The sequence below is a fragment of the Humulus lupulus genome, chromosome 7 (assembly GCF_963169125.1).
Source record: "Humulus lupulus chromosome 7, drHumLupu1.1, whole genome shotgun sequence".
In the NCBI taxonomy this organism is placed as follows: domain Eukaryota; kingdom Viridiplantae; phylum Streptophyta; class Magnoliopsida; order Rosales; family Cannabaceae; genus Humulus; species Humulus lupulus.
The window spans coordinates 113,865,909-113,884,418 of NC_084799.1; the positions used below are offsets into that span (position 1 = coordinate 113,865,909).

The 18,510-nt window shown below is 39.9% G+C and overlaps 2 protein-coding genes and 1 non-coding gene across 3 annotated transcripts; 1 reads left to right on the forward strand and 2 right to left on the reverse strand.

Moving 5' to 3' along the window:
• Positions 1-8,735: 8,735 nt before the first annotated feature.
• LOC133792088 (uncharacterized) lies at positions 8,736-9,389 on the reverse strand. Its single transcript, XM_062229998.1, has 2 exons — positions 9,324-9,389; positions 8,736-9,233 (listed from the first exon to the last, which is right to left on the reverse strand). Exons 1-2 carry the CDS (start codon positions 9,387-9,389, stop codon positions 8,736-8,738), a joined length of 564 nt encoding a protein of 187 aa, XP_062085982.1.
• Positions 9,390-12,432: 3,043 nt separating this feature from the next.
• LOC133792089 (uncharacterized) lies at positions 12,433-13,419 on the reverse strand. Its single transcript, XM_062229999.1, has one exon. It carries the CDS (start codon positions 13,417-13,419, stop codon positions 12,433-12,435), a length of 987 nt encoding a protein of 328 aa, XP_062085983.1.
• Positions 13,413-13,516, forward strand: LOC133793376 (small nucleolar RNA R71). The gene has a single exon (XR_009874820.1). It is a non-coding gene; the product is annotated as a small nucleolar RNA R71 (small nucleolar RNA).
• Positions 13,517-18,510: the final 4,994 nt, after the last annotated feature.

The following is an 18,510-nucleotide window of genomic DNA, read 5'->3' on the forward strand; positions in this document are numbered from 1 at the left end:
TCAAGTGTGAAGCCTTCGCCTAGAGCCTCCTCTGAATTCTAGCTCCAAATTCCTTAAAGAATTGGGGAAGAAGACCTAAACTGATAGAGAGAAAAGGAACTTCTGTTTTTCCTTCTTCCCTTTTTCTCTTTTTTTTTTTGTCTCTTTCCTTCCTTCAGACTTCTAAAGTTTTCTACACATTCCACTAAAGCAATAAAGCAAAAAATAATACTTATCTCTGGTTTAAGAAAAATGACCAATTTGCCCTCCCATAAATCCTAAGCCTTTAAATCAATCTAGGGGCATTTTGGTCATTTGCTCCCAATTCCCGCTAATTCCTCGAGTGTCTCTAATATTTACCGCTTACATCCCGACACCTAACTAGTCACCAATTATATTCCTCAATATCAATTAATCTCCAATATACTTCTCAAATTCCCAGAAATACCCCTAGGCTCGCCCCGAGCCGGGTATAAATTCCCACTGTGACTTCTTTCGCTAGACCGCTCACTAGGATCGCCTCGAGTCACAAGTTACAAATATATCCACATAATAATGTGGTCTCAACAATTTATCACAGATATTTACATTTATCCCATCAACAGGCCAAAATTATGAATATACCCTTATAACCTAATCAGGGCCTACATGCATACTAATGCACAGAGTCATGCATCACATATATCCAAATAATCATATAAACATGCTTTTAATCATTTAAATCACATATAATCCAGTTATGCCCTCCCGACACACTAATCAAGGCCCTTAAGCCTTATTAGTAAAATTGGGTCGTTATAACTATCCCCTCCTAATGATAATTTCGTCCTCAAAATTTACCTGAATAACTCGGGATACTGATCCCGCATCGCTGACTCAAGATCCCAGGTCGCCTCCTCGACCCTACTATTCCTCCACAACACTTTAACAAGAGGAATCATCTTATTCCGTAGTACTTTATCCTTTCGATCCAGAATCTGAACCGGTTGCTCCTCATAAGCTAAATCTGTCTGCAATTCCAAGTCTTCATACCTCAGCACATGTGTCGTATCTGAGACGTACTTCTGGAGCATAGAAACATGGAATACGTCATGAACTCCCAACAACGACGGTGGCAAAGCTAACCTGTAAGCCACCTGACCGATCCTCTCCAGGATCTCAAAAGGTCCGATGAACCTAGGGCTTAGCTTGCCCTTCTTCCTAAATCTCCTCATCCCTCGTAGTGGTGAAACTCGGAGAAACACGTGGTCCCCAACCTGGAACTCCACGTTCCTACGCTTGGGATCAGCGTAGCTCTTCTGTCTGCTCTATGAGGCGAGCATCCTAGCTCGGATCTTCTCAATAGCTTCATTTTTCCTATGAACCATATCCGACCCCAAATACTTTCTCTCACCCATCTCATCCCAATGAATGGGTGATCTACATCTCCTCCCATACAACATCTAATAGGGAGCTACCCCAATCATCGATTGGTAACTATTGTTATATGAAAACTCAATTAACAGGAGATACTTACTCCACAATCCCTCAAAGTCAATCACATATGCTCTGAGCATATCCTCCAATACCTGAATCGTCCTCTCAAACTGTCCATCAGTCTGAGGATGAAAGGTCGTGCTGAACTTCAGCTGAGTCCCCATAGCCTTTTGCAAACTCCCCCAAAACTTGGAGGTAAAGATAGGATCCTGATCTGACACTATAGACTTAGGAACCCCATGGAGGCGCACGATCTCCCTCACATACAACTCTGCATACCGGTCCATAGTATATGTCACCTTCACGGTAAGAAAATGAGCTGACTTGGTGTATCTGTCCACTGTCACCCACACCGAGTCATGAAGCCCTACAGTCCTGGGTAAACCTCCCACAAAATCCATCGTAATATCCTCCCATTTCCACTCAAGAATACCCAAAGGCTGAAACAACCCCTCCTGTCGCTGATGCTCAACCTTCACCTACTGACAGGTTAGACATCTGGCCACGTACTCCACTACATCCTTCTTCATCCTGGGCCACCAGTATAATGTCCGTAGATCCTGATACATCTTCGTGGTACCCAGATGAAGTGAGTACGGTGTAGTATGCAACTCATCCAGTATCTCTCGTCTGATCCCCTCATCAACTGGAACACAAATCCGTCCCTGGTACCGAAGCAAGCCAACCTCAGAAATAGAATAGTCCTTAGCTACTCCTGCTAAGACATTCCCTCTAACCTCCTGTAACCGAGCGTCTACCAATTGACCTTATTTAATCCGCTCTAGCCGGGTTGACTGCAGATTAATATTGGCCAACCGGCCCACCACCAATTCTATCCCTGCTCTGACCATCTCATCACCTAACTCTCTCGAGATCTGGGTGGAACTATACAACTGACCCAGGCCCCTCTAGCTCAACGTATCCACCACTACGTTGGCTTTCCCCGGATGGTAAAGGATATCACAATCATAGTCTTTAACCAGCTCCAGCCAACGTCTCTACCTCATATTTAAGTCCTTCTCCGTGAAAAAGTACTTCAAACTCTTGTGATCGGTGTATATCTCACACTTCTCCCCATATAGATAATGCCGCCAAACCTTCAGTGTGAATACCACCGCTGCTAACTCAAGATCATGGTTAGGATACCGCTACTCATACTCCTTCAGCTGCCGTGACGCATAAGCAATGACTTTCTCATTCTGCATCAACACACAACCTAAACCCAACCTCGACGCATCGCAGTAGACAATTAACTTCCCTTCCCCCAAAGGAAGACTTAACACAGGCGCGATAAATAAGTCGTTGCTTCAATTCTTGGAAACTGTCCTCACACTTCAAATTCTTTCGTGTCAATTCTGTCATCGGTGCTGCTAACTTCGAGAAGCCTTCCACAAACCGTCTGTAGTAACCCGCTAGACCAAGAAAACTCCGCACCTTTGAGGCGTTCCATGGCCTTGGCCAATTCCTAACTGCCTCCACCTTAGATGGATCCACCTTAATCCCATCTGCACCAACAATATGTCCAAGGAATGTCACTTATGGTAGCCAAAATTCACATTTCTTAAACTTGTCGTACAATTGATGCTCCCTCAATCTCTGCAAAACCTGTCGTAGATGTTGCTCGTGCTCTGCCTCTGTACTGGAGTACACTAAGATGTCGTCGATGAAGACAATGACAAATTGATCCAGAAAATCCTTGAACACCATGTTCATTAAGTCCATGAAGGCTTCCGGGGCATTGGTCAAACAAAACGACATTACCAAAAACTCATAGTGCCCATACCTCGTTCGGAAGGCCGTCTTCGGTATGTCCTCGTCCTTGATCCTCAGATGGTGATAACCAGATCGAAGATCAATCTTCGAGAACACCGTCTTACCCTGCAGCTGATTGAACAAGTCATCAATCCTTGGTAGGGGATACTTATTCTTGATAGTTAACTTGTTCAGTTCCCTGTAGTCTATACACATTCTCAGAGTCCCGTCCTTCTTTTTCACAAACAAAACTTGAGCACCCCATGGCGAGTAGCTAGGTATGATGAACCCCAAATCCAAAAGCTCCTATAACTGTATCTTCAATTCCTTCAGTTCTGTCAGTGCCATTCTATGTGGTGCCCTCGACACTGGCTCTATTCCTGGCCCCAACTTAATAACAAACTGAACCTCCCTACGCGGTGGAAATTCAGGTATGTCTTCAGGAAACACATCCAAGACCTCGCAAACCAATTTGGTCTCTGATACAGATTTTTCTACCGCAAGTGTGCGGTGTATTGCAATATAGTTTTAAATTAAAAGATGTCGAACCCACAGGGATTAAATATTAAATTCACTAATTACTATTACTGTTAAGTCTATAATTTTAATTAGACAAGCCAATAAATAAATCAAACAATAAAATAAAGAATATAAAATAACAAGATAATCAATTCTAATGCTCTTGGAAAGTGATTAAATAAAAGATAAATGTACTAGAGTAATGATTTCACTATTCAATTATGAACATGGTTTCTTTATTATCCTAATCAATTCTCCTCATTTGTAACTTCTAGAATTCTAATATAATGCATTTATCTCTCTCAAGCATATATGCAATTAATCTCAATTAATCAATATGATATCTCTATTCACTATTAATTAATCAAGACGTCATTAAGCAATAATTATTCTAAGCCAAATTCATAGAGTTCAAGGAATCTCTCAATCTCACAATCACTCTATGTCAAATCTTCTTATGTCCAGTCTACGTTTATCTTTCTCAAGCATAAACCCTAGATTTCAATTCACAATAATGATGGCCAAACATTAATATGAGAAAATTAAATCAAGAAGATATGAACAAACGAGAAGAACTTCATAGAAATAATAATAAAAACCACAATTCAATAATCCAAATAGATTCATCTAATACTCTAGCACAAAAAGAGTTTAGTTATCCATTACAAACATAAACATAATAGCAATGTATTTGTTCATAATTAAAAACTAAAAATGAAAGGAAGAAGAAATAAACTAGATGTAATGGTGATGATCTTGATGATGTCTAGCCTCCTCTTCTTCTCCAAGCCTCTAATCGCTGATCTAATCTCCTCCCAAAAACATCCTTAGGCCCTAATTAAACTTTTCCTTATATATCCCTTGCAAAAAGCCCTCTTTTGCCCTTCAAAAATCGCAATTTAAAATTTCCATACGGCTCCCGGCGCTGCAGCCCCTTAAACAGGCACTGTTGCGCTACACAATTGCCAAAAACAAGCTCTCTGTTTCAGTCAGGCGCTGCAGCCCTAATTCAGCCCAGAAATAGCGATGCAGCCCCTGAATATGGCGATGCAGCCCTATTTCACGAATTTTTTATTTTTCTTCGTTTCACTTCCGTTTTGTACAAATTTCGCGCCACTTTTACTTGGACCCTACACAAACACAACACAAGCATAAGACCAAACAAAACACCCTAAACACCTACAAATTAGATATAAAATGACACTAATAAGTGAATCTAAAATTCACTTATCAAACTCCCCCAAACTTTGACAATTACTCGCCCTCGAGTAATACTCAAAACAAAAACTAAATAAAAACTAAACACACTCACACAATGCGAATCAAACCAACAATAACAGTCAAGCTTCAATTTCCTGAATACCATGCTCACATAAAGCTTCTGAATTATCCCAACAACACATTCCAGAATTTCAATCTCAACTATTGCCATAATCAACTAATTATCATTCAAATCCTTTAACTATTCACCATAATGATTAAAACTCAAGTAATTGACATAGTTATGCACATCAAATTCTCACAGTCATACCACAATCCATATTATTCCATAAGTTTGCATTACTCATTATTCTCCATTAATGTAAACAATGCATGCTTAAGAATCAATAGGACTTTAATGGCTTACAATGTATGGCTTAGGTAAGGTAGATAAGAAAGTCATCTAGGCACTAATACCATAAGCATACCAACCTTTCAAACAACCATGTACACATAAATCCCAAACACCCATATTGAACAACCTTGACATGAATGAGATATATATATTTCTCTTTCTTCCTCATTTCTTCTTTAGTTATTATATATATTTTTCTTTTTCATCTCTTTTTTTTTCATCTTTTTTTTTTTCACTCACTCCCCAAAACTTTGTGTATACAATATATTTCCTTAAGGGAGTGTATCTCCATTATAAAATTTTCTCTTTTTTTTTTTCAAGAAGAAACTTTCTCTCATTCATCTTTTCCTCTCTTGAAAACCCAAAATGCTTTCCATTACAAAACCCCATCCCAAATTATCTTTGTATTCTCATTATATTAATATGGTTAGGATATTTGATAAGATTTTCGTTAGGTTTCAACAATTTTGGGGTTTCAACAAAAATAGGCCTAGGCTCAATTAGGGTGACTAAAGATACAATTTTGTCTCGGGTTGGCTAGAAAGGCTCAAACGGACCAAACAAAATTGCCTACATCTTCTTCTTAAGCACACATTATCTAGGATTTCGTCTCAAATAACAAGTAACACAAATTCTAGATTAATCAACCAAATCTTTCCACAAATCCCATTTAACATGCATAACACAATCAATTAGCACGAATTTAACAGTCATGGAAAAAAGTTCAATCTTCCCTCAGATATTAGTCAATCATGGCAAAAGACAAAATCAAGCACACGGATGCAAAGTGGTTTGATTTCCTAACTTTATGTTCATAGCATTCATTATGTAACCTTGACTTTTATTATTGATTTGATTCAAACACAACTCACAACAACCCGACTCTAAACACATATTTACAAAATAAAAGAAAACTTTCGAAAAAATCCCTCCCCCAAACTTTGAAACAAACATTGTCCCCAATGTGTAACTACAAAGAAAAGGAAAGAAACTTACAAAAAGTCCATGCTTACAGATAAGGAGAAAGTGGTGGCGGTGGTGGTGGATCTTGCATCCCATGGAACGGAGGGGGATAAGCGAAATAATTATTGTGTCCTCTGTTCAACGTCCACTGAGCCACCAACAAATTTAGTTGATCCACCTGATTATGCTCATGCCTCCTGAGCAGCCAAATAGTTATGAGTGATCGTGTTTTGTTGAACAATGTAGGGCAGCATGTCATGCGAGTATTGCATATTAAGATCAGTTGGGCCACCAAGAGCCAAAGGAACATCCACATTCATTGGCCCCTCTTCATTCTCCGGAACACTGTCATCCTCTTGATTTTCAAGGTCCTCATCATCACTCTCCCGCCTTCGTCGTTGGCCTTGTCGTCGTCGAGGTGCGGCTGGTGCTACTAAAGATGCATTAGGATAACGCGCAATTCTTTCTTTAGTAAGTTTCCCTTTGACTGGCACCGCTATATCAGTTTTTTCCCTAGGTACTTCATACACGACACACATATCTGTGATAAATGACCCAAACAGAAATCCCCCAGTAGTGGTGCCACGAAGAACAAACCTCATACCCTGACGAATAATTCATCCAACATCAATAGTAATCCCCTTCATGATAGAAAATACCAACCTCATCCGGTCATTCGTCATATGGCTAACATGACTAGTTGGGATCAATTTGGCTACCACAAAATAGAACCAAGCTCGAGCTTCCTGATTAAGTTGCCATAAAAACATCCCATTAGGCTCATCATGAGCATATGCAATTCTAGCTCCTGGGCAACCTAATGTTTCCGCTATAAGAACATAATCATGCTGATCTTGTAGAAACAACTGGTACTCATCATGCTCGTTATCAAAGCTCTTAGTATGTAAAAAATCATCGACTGCCTTATAACTCCCCACAGGTAGCCATTTTCCTCTCACAAAACATTCACCTTTCTCATTCAACTCCGGAAAATTAGCATAAAATTCATACACCCAAGAGATATTCATTCTAGTTTCTGGTTGCTTCACAACAGACTCCCACTGCCTACTTTCTATATTGACTCTAATTGGCTCAAAGATACACACGAACTAGGTTGAGGAGCATATTCAATACCTCTTTCCTTGAGCACCGGTTTCCCCACAAAAGAAAGATATCGCTCTTCTGCCTCCTTACTTACAAATTTGGTGGAATCAAATGGTGGTGCCCTAGAGGATGAGGGTCTTGAAGATGATGGTCTTGAACTATTTCTCTTAGGTCCCATGGTGACTCAGAACAACCCGCCAAACACCCAAACAATACCTCACCTCTCAATTAATCACGTATTAAACCCCCTAACAACTAAACAATCCCACCAAACGTAATTCACCACTTCTTTCTTATGACAATTAACAAAAAATCACCAAGAACAGTCACTTAGGCAAATTTTCAAAAACTTGGTGGGAAAAAACAATTCTCACTCTTCCCTTCCACTTTTTCTCAATCTTAATCCCCCAAAATCACACTAATACTTCAAAAACATTTCATGAATCATCAATTCCAACAATGCAACTCACAACATTCATCAAACTCATAAGATTTCCTCTTACACATATATTCAAGAATCTAAGTGGTCCAAAGAGATGAGTGAATGACTTACTTGATGAATGTGAGTGTCTTGTGATCTTCAATGAACCACTAACTTCATAAAATTCACCCCCCTTGAGAAATAAATGAGAACTTGATCAACATGGAAATTGGAGGTGATTTTTATGATTAGGGTAAGGAAAAATGAAAATTATATAGACGAGAATGGAAGAATGGTGAGGAGAAGAGAAGAAGATGATGATTTGAAAATGGAAGAATAAGGAAAGAAAGTAGAAGTATGGGTGTGGGATGTTGATTTTTCGGAGTAGGGGGAAGAGAAGAAGAAAAAATGGTGGTTAGAGAGAAAGAGGGAAACAAAAAGAGTTTAAAAAAAAAAAAAAAAATTTGTTCGAAATGGCGCTGCAGTGCCACTAACTGGCGCTGTGGCGCCAAAAGCCCTGATGCTCCAGATTTTTCCTCGTGAATTAGCGCTGCAACGCCTAATGATGGCGCTGCGGCGCTTAGGGCTGCCGAATAACACCCTCTCTGTTAGGGTGTGGCGCTGCAGCTCTTAAGGAAGGCACTGCGGCCCTAATTCTTGCAACAATTGCACTACAGCGCTATGGAAGTGGCGCTGCAGCCCCTGGAACAATGCTTTATTAATTTTAATTTTTTTTTAACGATTTTCACGGTTCATAATAAACTTAATATTTTAGAAAATAATTAATGTCTTCTAAAATAAAATAAATAAAATAAAATAAACTAAACTAAATAAAAATTCTAAAACAATGGGTTGCCTCCCATTAAGCGCTTAATTTATCGTCTTGAGCTAGACATTGATGATGCTTCAGTTGCTGTCTTGGAGATACATCGTCTCCACCTTCTTGTGAATTTCACCAAAATAATGTTTCAACCTTTGTCCATTCACTTGAAAAAGCGAACCGTCATTATTCCTTAATTCCACAGAACCAAAAGGAGAAACCTTGGTGATAACAAACGGACCAGACCATCGTGACTTTAGCTTACTGGGAAATAACCTCAAACGAGAATTGAAAAGTAAAACTTGCTGTCCCAGCACAAATTCTCGCTTTAATATCATTTGATCATGATATTTCTTGGTCCTCTCCTTGTAAATACGAGTGTTTTCATATGCATCATTCCGAAACTCCTCCATTTCATTTAGCTGCAATAACCTCTTCTCACCCGCTGCTTGGTAATCAAAATTCAGCTTCTTGATTGCCCAATAAGCCTTGTGCTCCAATTCTACTAGTAAGTGACAAGCTTTGCCAAATACTAGTCGATAAGGAGACATACCGAGAGGAGTCTTGTACGATGTCCTGTAGGCCTATAAAGAGTCATCAAGCTTTTGAGACCAATCTTTTCTATTCAAATTCACTGTTTTCTCTAAGATAGACTTGATCTCTCGGTTTGATACCTCAGCTTGGCCATTAGACTGGGGGTGATAGGCCAAAGCCACCTTATGTCGAACTCCATACTTCATCAAGAGTGGTTTGATAACTTTGTTGCAGAAATGTGTTCCTTCATCACTTCTTTTGCAGAAAAGAAGAAACCACCTTGGAATCATTTGTAGTAGTGGCTATCGCTTCGACCCACTTTGAAACATAATCAACAACGAGTAAGATAAACAAGTTCCCGAAAGATGGTGGAAAGGGCCCCATGAAGTCAATGCCCCACACATCGAACAATTCCACCTCTAAAATCACATTCATAGGCATCTCATTTCTTTGCGAGATATTTCCAACTCGTTGACATCTATCACAAGTCTTGACAAAAGTGTAACAATCTTTAAAAATTGAAGGCCAATAAAAACCTGATTGCAAAACTTTCGCTGCTGTACGCGATGGCCCGAAATGCCCACCGTAAGGCGCCGAATGACACTGCTCTACTATTGATTGATTCTCTTCCATTGGTACACAACAACGAATTATTCGATCCGTACTGATTTTGAACAGGTATGGATAATCAAAGAAGCAGTATTTAGAATCATGAATCAATTTCCTCTTTTGATGTGCATTAAAATCAGGAGGTAGCTTGCCACTAACAAGGTAATTCACGATGTCGGCATACCATGGGAGTTCTGTTGATACAGCCAGCAGTAACTCATCCAGAAATAATTCTTTGATCGAGTCTTTACATTCAGCTTCTTTATTCTCTAATCGTGATAAATGATCTGCCACAAAGTTCTCTTTCCCCTTCTTATCCACAATCTCAATGTCAAACTCTTGAAGTAACAATACCCAACGTATCAATCTTGGCTTGGCCTCCTTCTTTGGAAACAATTAACGCAGTGCTGCATGGTCTGTGTATATAATAACTTTGGAACACAAGAGATATGGTCTGAATTTATCGCATGCAAACACCACCGCTAATAGTTCTTTTTCAGTGGTTGAGTAATTTCGTTGAGCATCATCAAGAGTCTTGCTCGCATAATAAATTGCTCGAAAAATCTTCTCTCTTCGCTGCCCCAAGACAGCCCCTACCGCATAATCACTAGCATCGTACATAATCTCGAATGCTTGACTCCAATTCGGGACACTCATAATAGGGGCTGACACCAACTTCTCTTTTATCGACTCAAATGCCTTCCTACACTCTTCATCAAAAACAAAATCAGTATCTTTTTCTAGGAGATTGCATAGTGGCTTGCTGATTTTCGAGAAGTCTTTAATAAACCTCTTGTAAGAACCCGCGTGCCCCAAAAAACTTCTTATCCCCTTGACATTCACCGGTGGAGGAAGCTTCTCAATAATGGCTATCTTGGCTCGATCTACTTCAAGACCTTCCTTCGAAACTCAATGCCCCAACACAATTCCCTCTAGAACCATGAAGTGACATTTCTCCCAATTTAGCACAAGGTTCTTCTCTTCACATCTACAAAGGACCAAAGCCAAGTTGTGCAAGCACTGGTCAAATGACGACCCAAAAATAGAAAAGTCGTCCATAAATACCTCCATGATCTCTTCTACCATATCTGAGAAGATGGCCATCATACACCGCTGAAAAGTGGCAGGTGCATTACAAAGTCCGAAAGGCATCCTCCTGTAAGCAAAAGTGTCGTAAGGACATGTGAAAGTTGTCTTTTCTTGATCTTCAGGAGCGATTGCTATTTGATTATAGCCTGAATATCCGTCTAAGAAGCAGTAATGTGTATAGCCAGCTAACCGGTCAAGCATCTGATCGATAAATGGAAGTGGGAAATGATCATTTCTAGTCGCCTTGTTCAACTTCTGGTAATCAATACAAACTCTCCACCCCGTCACTGTTCTTGTCGGAATCAATTCATTGGCTTCATTCTTGATCACTGTCATCCCCCCTTTCTTTGGTACAACTTGCACAGGACTAACCCAACTACTATCCGAAATAGCATAAATGATCCCAGCATTCAATAGCTTCAATACTTCTGCCCTCTCTACTTCTTTCATGGCTGGGTTCAATCGCCTTTGATGCTCAATTGAAGGCTTGTAATTGTCTTCAAATAGAATCTTGTGCATACAAACAGTTGGGCTTATTCCCTTCAGATATGAAATTTCCCATCAGATGGCAGATTTATATTTCCTCAAAACTCTTAGCAATTTTTCAGTTTCACATTTTGAGAGTTTTGATGAAATGATCACTGGGCAAGTGAAATTCTCTCCTAGATACTCATAACGCAAATGATCTGGGAGTTGTTTCAAATCTTGCTTTTCCACCACTTCCTTCTCGACTTCTCCTTCCTTGGCTTGACAAAGAGTTTCTTCCACTTTAATACCACTAGCACGAGGAATAGCACTGAGAGCCATCACACATTCAGCCACTTCGTCACCCACAAACTCACCATTCACCTTCTTCAAATCAGCCTGAGTAATACTAGAATTAAGGCAATGTTGTAAAGGATCAGCACATAATTCTTTTCTCATCATCTCTTCTACTACTACCATAATAGAATCCACACGGTGACATGTGCTCGTGTTGTCATGCTGCTGGAGTGCTTGATAAATGTTGAATTTAACCTCTTCATTGTTAACCCTCAGTGTCAAATGACCACCTTGTACATCAATAAGAGCTCTTTCGGTAGCCAAGAATGGACGACCAAGAATAATGGGGATTTCATGGTCATCCTCCATATCCAAAACCACGAAATCAGTAGGAAAAATAAATTTGTCCACCTTAACCAACACGTCTTTAATCTCTCCCCTAGGATAAGTAAGTGACCGATCTGCCAATTGAAGAGTAATGGTTGTGGACTTCACCTCTCCTACCCCCAACTTCTTGAAAACTGGAAGTGGCATCAAATTTATACTTGCTCCAAGATCACACAAAGCCTTATCAAAGGGCGACCCTCCAATAGTGCATGGTATAGTAAAGCTACCAGGATCTTTCACCTTTTGAGGCAACTTTTTCTGTAGGATGGCGCTGCATTCTTCTGTTAACTTCACAGTTTCAAAGTCTTCTAATCTTCTTTTCTTAGACATAACTTCTTTCATGAATTTCACATAATTAGGCATTTTCTCAAGAGCATCTGCAAATGGAATGTTTATGTGAATTCATTTGAAGATTTCTAGAAACTTTGCAAACTGTTCATCTAATTTCTTCTTCTGAAATCGTTGAGGGTATGGAATGGGAGGTTGATACACTGGAAGGCTATCTTTCTTCATGTCATTCTTGTCACTTCCACTCTGCTTCTTGGCTTGCTCTTCTTTGTCTACCTCTCGTACCACTGGCTCAACTTTCTCCTTTGAACTAGCTTGAACATTACCTTCATCAAGCACCTTACCACTTCTCAAAGAAACTGCTTGGCATGATTCCTTTGGATTTACCACAATGTCACTAGGAAAACTTCCCTTCTGATTAGAATTCACCGCATTAGCTAATTGGCCCACTTGAGTCTCAATTTTCTTCATTGAAGCTCCCATGTTAGTCATATGGGTCTCTATATTGTTGAGTCTTGCTTCATTTTTTCCGAACCTCTTGTTAGACTCCATAATAAAAGTTCCCAAAATGTCTTCCAACGATTGCTTTTTCTCTTGTTGCGGTTGAGAATTGAATCCCGGCGGTGGTTGCAGCACATTTTTATTATTGGCATAAGAGAAATTTTCATGGTTGCGCAATCCTGGATGATAATAATTAGGCATGTTGTTGCTTCTGTAATTATTGGGGAAGGAGCAGTTTGCCATAAACTGGGCTTGCTCTGGACTCATTTCTTGCCCCTGCATTGCAGCAGCCGCTGCTACACTCTCCATAACCGTTGGATTATTTTGCACTGATAGAGCAACCATTTGGTTTTGTAGAGCAGCAATTTGGGCATTCATGTCTGTCATCTGATCAACTTCATATAACCCAGCAACTTTCCTTGGGCCTGACCTCTCATTGGGCCACTGATAACTGTTGGTAGCCAGTTCCTCCATCAAAGTGAAGGCTTCATCAGCTGTCTTGGCTAATAGAGCACCCCCTGCAGCAGCATCAACTATTGTTCGTGTTGGAGCATTCAACCCTTGATAAAATCTGAACTTGCATCCAATTTTGATAACCATGCTGTGGGCAACGTCGTAATAATTCCTTAAACCTCTCCCAAGCCTCATAAAATGGTTCTTGATCTAACTGTCAAAATTGTCCAATATCACTGCGTAATTGGGCTGACTTGGAAGGAGGGAAAAACTTAATCAGGAACTTTCTTGCCATCTCATCCCATGTTGTAATTGTTCCAGGCTACAAAGATTGCAACCAACTCCTGGCTCTTTCCCTCAAGGAGAAAGGGAAGAGACGCAATCTGATGGCATCATCATTAACGCCATTCATCTTCACTGTGGCACATACCTCCAGAAATATGACCAAGTGAATGTTAGGGTCTTCAGTAGCTAGACCCCCAAACTAATTTTGCTACACCATGTTAATTAGTGCAGGTTTCAATTCAAAGTTGTTGGCAGCAATGGCTAGATTTGCTATTCCAGTGAGATTTTCATTCACAATAGGCATGCAGAAGTCACGCACTGCCCGTTGCGCTGGATTAAGAGAAGCCCCAGCAGCTGCTGGTTAATTGTTATTATTGCCATTGCCACCGTTGTTGTTCACCCCGTTGTTGTCCATATTAAACTCTTCAGTCCTTTTCTTAGATCTCAACTGACGGAGTGTGTGCTCAATTTCAGGATTCAGAGGCTCAACAGGTGTAGAACTCCTAGTCCTTCGCATATACTGAGAACACAAGCACAATCTATAACGTTAGTAAAAAAAAAAATTAAATCTCTTTTAAAATCAAGACTTAAAGTTTCAATATTAGTAAAATTAATTTTAATCCCCGGCAACGGCGCCAAAAACTTGATACAGATTTTTCTACCGCAAGTGTACGCTGTATTGCAATATAGTTTTAAATTAAAAGATGTCGAACCCACAGGGTAAATATTAAATTCACTAATTACTATTACTGTTAAGTCTATAATTTTAATTAGACAAGCCAATAAATAAATCAAATAATAAAATAAAGAATATAAAATAACAAGATAATCAATTCTAATGCTCTTGGAAAGTGATTAAATAAAAGATAAATGTACTAGAGTAATGATTTCACTATTCAATTATGAACATGGTTTCTTTATTATCCTAATCAATTCTCCTCATTTGTAATTTCTAGAATTCTAATATAATGCATTTATCTCTCTCAAGCATATATGCAATTAATCTCAATTAATCAATATGATATCTCTATTCGCTATTAATTAATCAAGACGTCATTAAGCAATAATCATTCTAAGCCAAATTCATAGAGTTCAAGGAATCTCTCAATCTCACAATCACTCTATGTCAAATCTTCTTATGTCCAATCTACGTTTATCTTTCTCAAGCATAAACCCTAGATTTCAATTCACAATAATGATGGCCAAACATTAATATGAGAAAATTAAATCAAGAAGATATGAACAAACGAGAAGAACTTCATAGAAATAATAATAAAAACCACAATTCAATAATCCAAATAGATTCATCTAATACTCTAGCACAAAAAGAGTTTAGTTATCCATTACAAACATAAACATAATAGCAATGTATTTGTTCATAATTAAAAACTAAAAATGAAAGGAAGAAGAAATAAACTAGATGTAATGGTGAAGATCTTGATGATGTCTAGCCTCCTCTTCTTCTCCAAACCTCTAATCGATGATCTAATCTCCTCCCAAAAACGTCCTTAGACCCTAATTAAACTTTTCCTTATATATCCCTTGCAAAAATCCCTCTTTTGCCCTTCAAAAATCGAAATTTGAAATTTCCATACGGCTCCCAGCGCTGCAGCCCCTTAAACAGGCGCTGTTGCACTACACAATTGCCAAAAACAAGCTCTCTATTTCAGTCAGGCGCTGCAACCCTTAAGGATGGCGCTGCAGCCTTAATTCAGCCCAGAAATAGCGATGCAGCCCCTGAATATGGCGATGCAGCCCTATTTCACGAATTTTTTTTTTTTCTTCATTTCACTTCCGTTTTGTACAAATTTCGCGCCACTTTTACTTGGACCCTACACAAACACAACACAAGCATAAGACCAAACAAAACACCCTAAACACCTACAAATTAGATATAAAATGACACTAATAAGTGAATCTAAAATTCACTTATCAGTCTCCTTCGGTCTTGTTGGAAAAAACTCTAGTGGTATCTACCACACTAGCTAGGAAACCTATACATCCTCCTTGTAATAGGTCCCTAGCTCTCAGCGCTGAAATCTTGGGTGCGCGGGGTCCATGCACCGCTCCCACAAAAACAAAGGGATCCTCACCCTCCGGCTCAAAGGTCACCATATTCTTCCTATAGTCAATAGTAGCTCCATATCTAACCAGCCAATCCATGCCTAAAATCATATCAAAGTCCTCCATACTTAACTCAATCAAGTCTACTGACAATTCCCTACCATCAACCATCACTGTCAGTGCTCTAATCCATCTCCTAGAAACTACCATTTCTCCTGTAGGCAAAATAGTCCCAAACCCTGAAGTATAATACTTGCTAGGTCTACACAGTCTATCAATTACCTTACTAGAAAGAAACGAATGTGTAGCACCATAGTCAATAAATACAGTAAAAGGAGAGCCAACGCTAGAACGCTGACCTGTCACTACCGAGGGACTAGCCTCGGCCTCCGCCTGCATTAGGGGGAATACTTGCTATATGTTGATGGAGCATCCAATGAGCACAACTCAGGTGCGGGATCATACTGATCAATCCGGAGAATCATCGAATCCATTGCACTCTCTGATTTGGATTCAACACTTCAAACAACAAGGTTGAATACAAGGCATTATTAGTAGGATTACGCTTGTCTCGGGATGTACATGCACAGTCCCTAGAGATATTCAACAATTCCCAGCTAGTGATGTATCAGGTACTGGGGAGTATCAAGCCAAGGGACTTAGGATGGTGCAGTACCTGAACAATTTTAAGGACTTGTTGGCACAGTTCAAGAAATACTCAATTATACAAGTCCCGAGAGAGAAGAATGCCAATGTCGATGCCTTAGCCAAGCTTTCCACTATCAAAGATGCGAACACCCGGAATGTCATTCCCGTCGAATCCTTGGCGGAAAGAAGCATAGCCGAGCAGGAGGCAAATGTATTATTTTCGAATTATCTGTGTAAAATCCATTATGCTTCAATGAATGAATGAATTTAATTTCTAAAGTTTCACTTAATTCTTTAAATTTCTTTCAATAAGGGACTTGTCCTTTAGACCTGTCATCTCCATCGGATCATGTTCTATTCTGGTCCCTGAGGGACCTATCGACCCTTACGATCTAGAAGAGAGACATGTCCTAGGACCTTGTCGCCAAATTAAGGGATCATGTTCGATCTTGGTTCTTGACGAGCCTATCGACCCATAAGATCCAAATGAGAGACTAGTCCAAGGACCTTGTCGCCAAACTATTTGATCATGTTCGATTCTGGTTCTTGAGGAACCTATCGACCCACACGATCAACAAGAGAGACAGGTCCTAGGAACTTGTCACCAAATTAATGGATCATGTTCGATCTCGGTTCTTAAGGAGCCTATCAACCCATAAGATCCAAATGAGAGACTGGTCCGAGGACCTTGTCGCCAAACTATTTGATCATGTTCGATCCTGGTTCTTGAGGAACCTATCGGCCCACACGATCAACAAGAGAGACAGGTCCTAGGACCATGTCGCCAAATTAATAGATCATGCTCAATCTTGGTTCTTGAGGAGCCTATTGACCCATAAGATCCAAATGAGAGACTGGTCTGAGGACCTTGTCAAAAAAACTCTTTGATCACGTTTGATCCTGGTTCTTGAGGAACATATTGACCCATACGATCAAAAAACAAGAGACTGGTCCGAAGACCGATCACCATCATTGGATCATAATCGAATCTGGTCCTTGAGGGACCAATCAATAATTTGATCTAAGACTCGTTACAGGCTCGATTATCCCATCTAGACCCGGTTGGTCCAACTTAGACACTTCAGTCTACAATCATTATAACGAGTACACGAGAGATTACGTAGATCGTGATCGACACTTGCTACACAATATGTATATGTGTATAGGTATCATTACTACTGAGTATGAAACCATCACCTGACTACCAATGAGGGACAAGCATTTGCTGCTTGCATCATTGGGTGAAAAGGATAGTATTATTTGTCTAAATGCTCGAAGCAAGGCATGGTCAAGTAGCAAGTGGCCAAGGCTTTAAAACCCATGATCACTTGGAGGGCATATAATACATACCGATCGGGGTATACACGAGCAATGAGGGCGTGACCTTAAGTACTAAGCAAGCTCAAGTTTTTCTAGGACATTTGTTGAACATATGTTCCGAAAGGGAAAAAATGAAAAACAAAAAAGGCATTGGTAGGGAGATTCCTAGCCATGTCCCTTATGGCACGCAAAATACATGTGTTCAGAGTATACTGATACCTGAACCATTGAGGGTTGTGAATTGATATACTTAGTAAGCATTGGAAATAAAAAAATTTCAATAAATACACTGAGTACTCATAATAAAAAAGCATAAAGCATAAAATGTCATATGTAAAAACTGTCAAGTACAAGGTACCCCACCAATGGCATGAAAGGAAAGATAGAATAAAGGACCAAGACTAACTAGGGTGAAGAGTATCATTTGAAAGACCACCCTGAGCCTCGGCAGCCTCACAAGCCAGAGACTTCCTAAGGTCCTTCGCTCACGTCTTCTCGGGAAGGAAATCCAAGTTCAGATTTTTGTTAGACTTCCAAATCAAGTAAGAGCAAGAGAAAGCCGTCTCTGAATACTCCTCTCGAGCCTTGTCCTGGGCAGCTTTGACCTCTTGCCTTTTCTCGACAAGAGTGTCCTTCCACAATTGGTCCATGTCAGCAATCAGCTTCTCTTTCTCGACTTCAGACTGTTGGAACTGATCGGAAAATTTCCCCTCCATCTGGGTTATCTTGAGAGTCAACTCAATCACTTCCTGTTGTTTGAGCTCCACAGTACTACAGAGAGTGTTGATCTCTTCATCCTTTGAAGCAATGTCAGCATCCCTAGAGCCAAGAACACAACTAAGGTCCAACACCTCTTGGCGGACAGCTTCAAGCTCGGAACGAAGGTTGGAGAGCGTAGAGGTATACTCCACAGACCTATCA

Bases quoted from the DNA above. Each gene is read 5' to 3' on its own strand.
- LOC133792088 (XM_062229998.1), bottom strand. From the start codon at position 9,389: ATGAAGTATGGAGTTCGACATAAGGTGGCTTTGGCCTATCACCCCCAG. The intron at 9,234-9,323 runs GTATCAAACCGA...GACTCTTTATAG, and splicing joins AGTCTAATGGCCAAGCTGAG to GCCTACAGGACATCGTACAA.
- LOC133792089 (XM_062229999.1), bottom strand. From the start codon at position 13,419: ATGGTTATCAAAATTGGATGCAAGTTCAGATTTTATCAAGGGTTGAAT.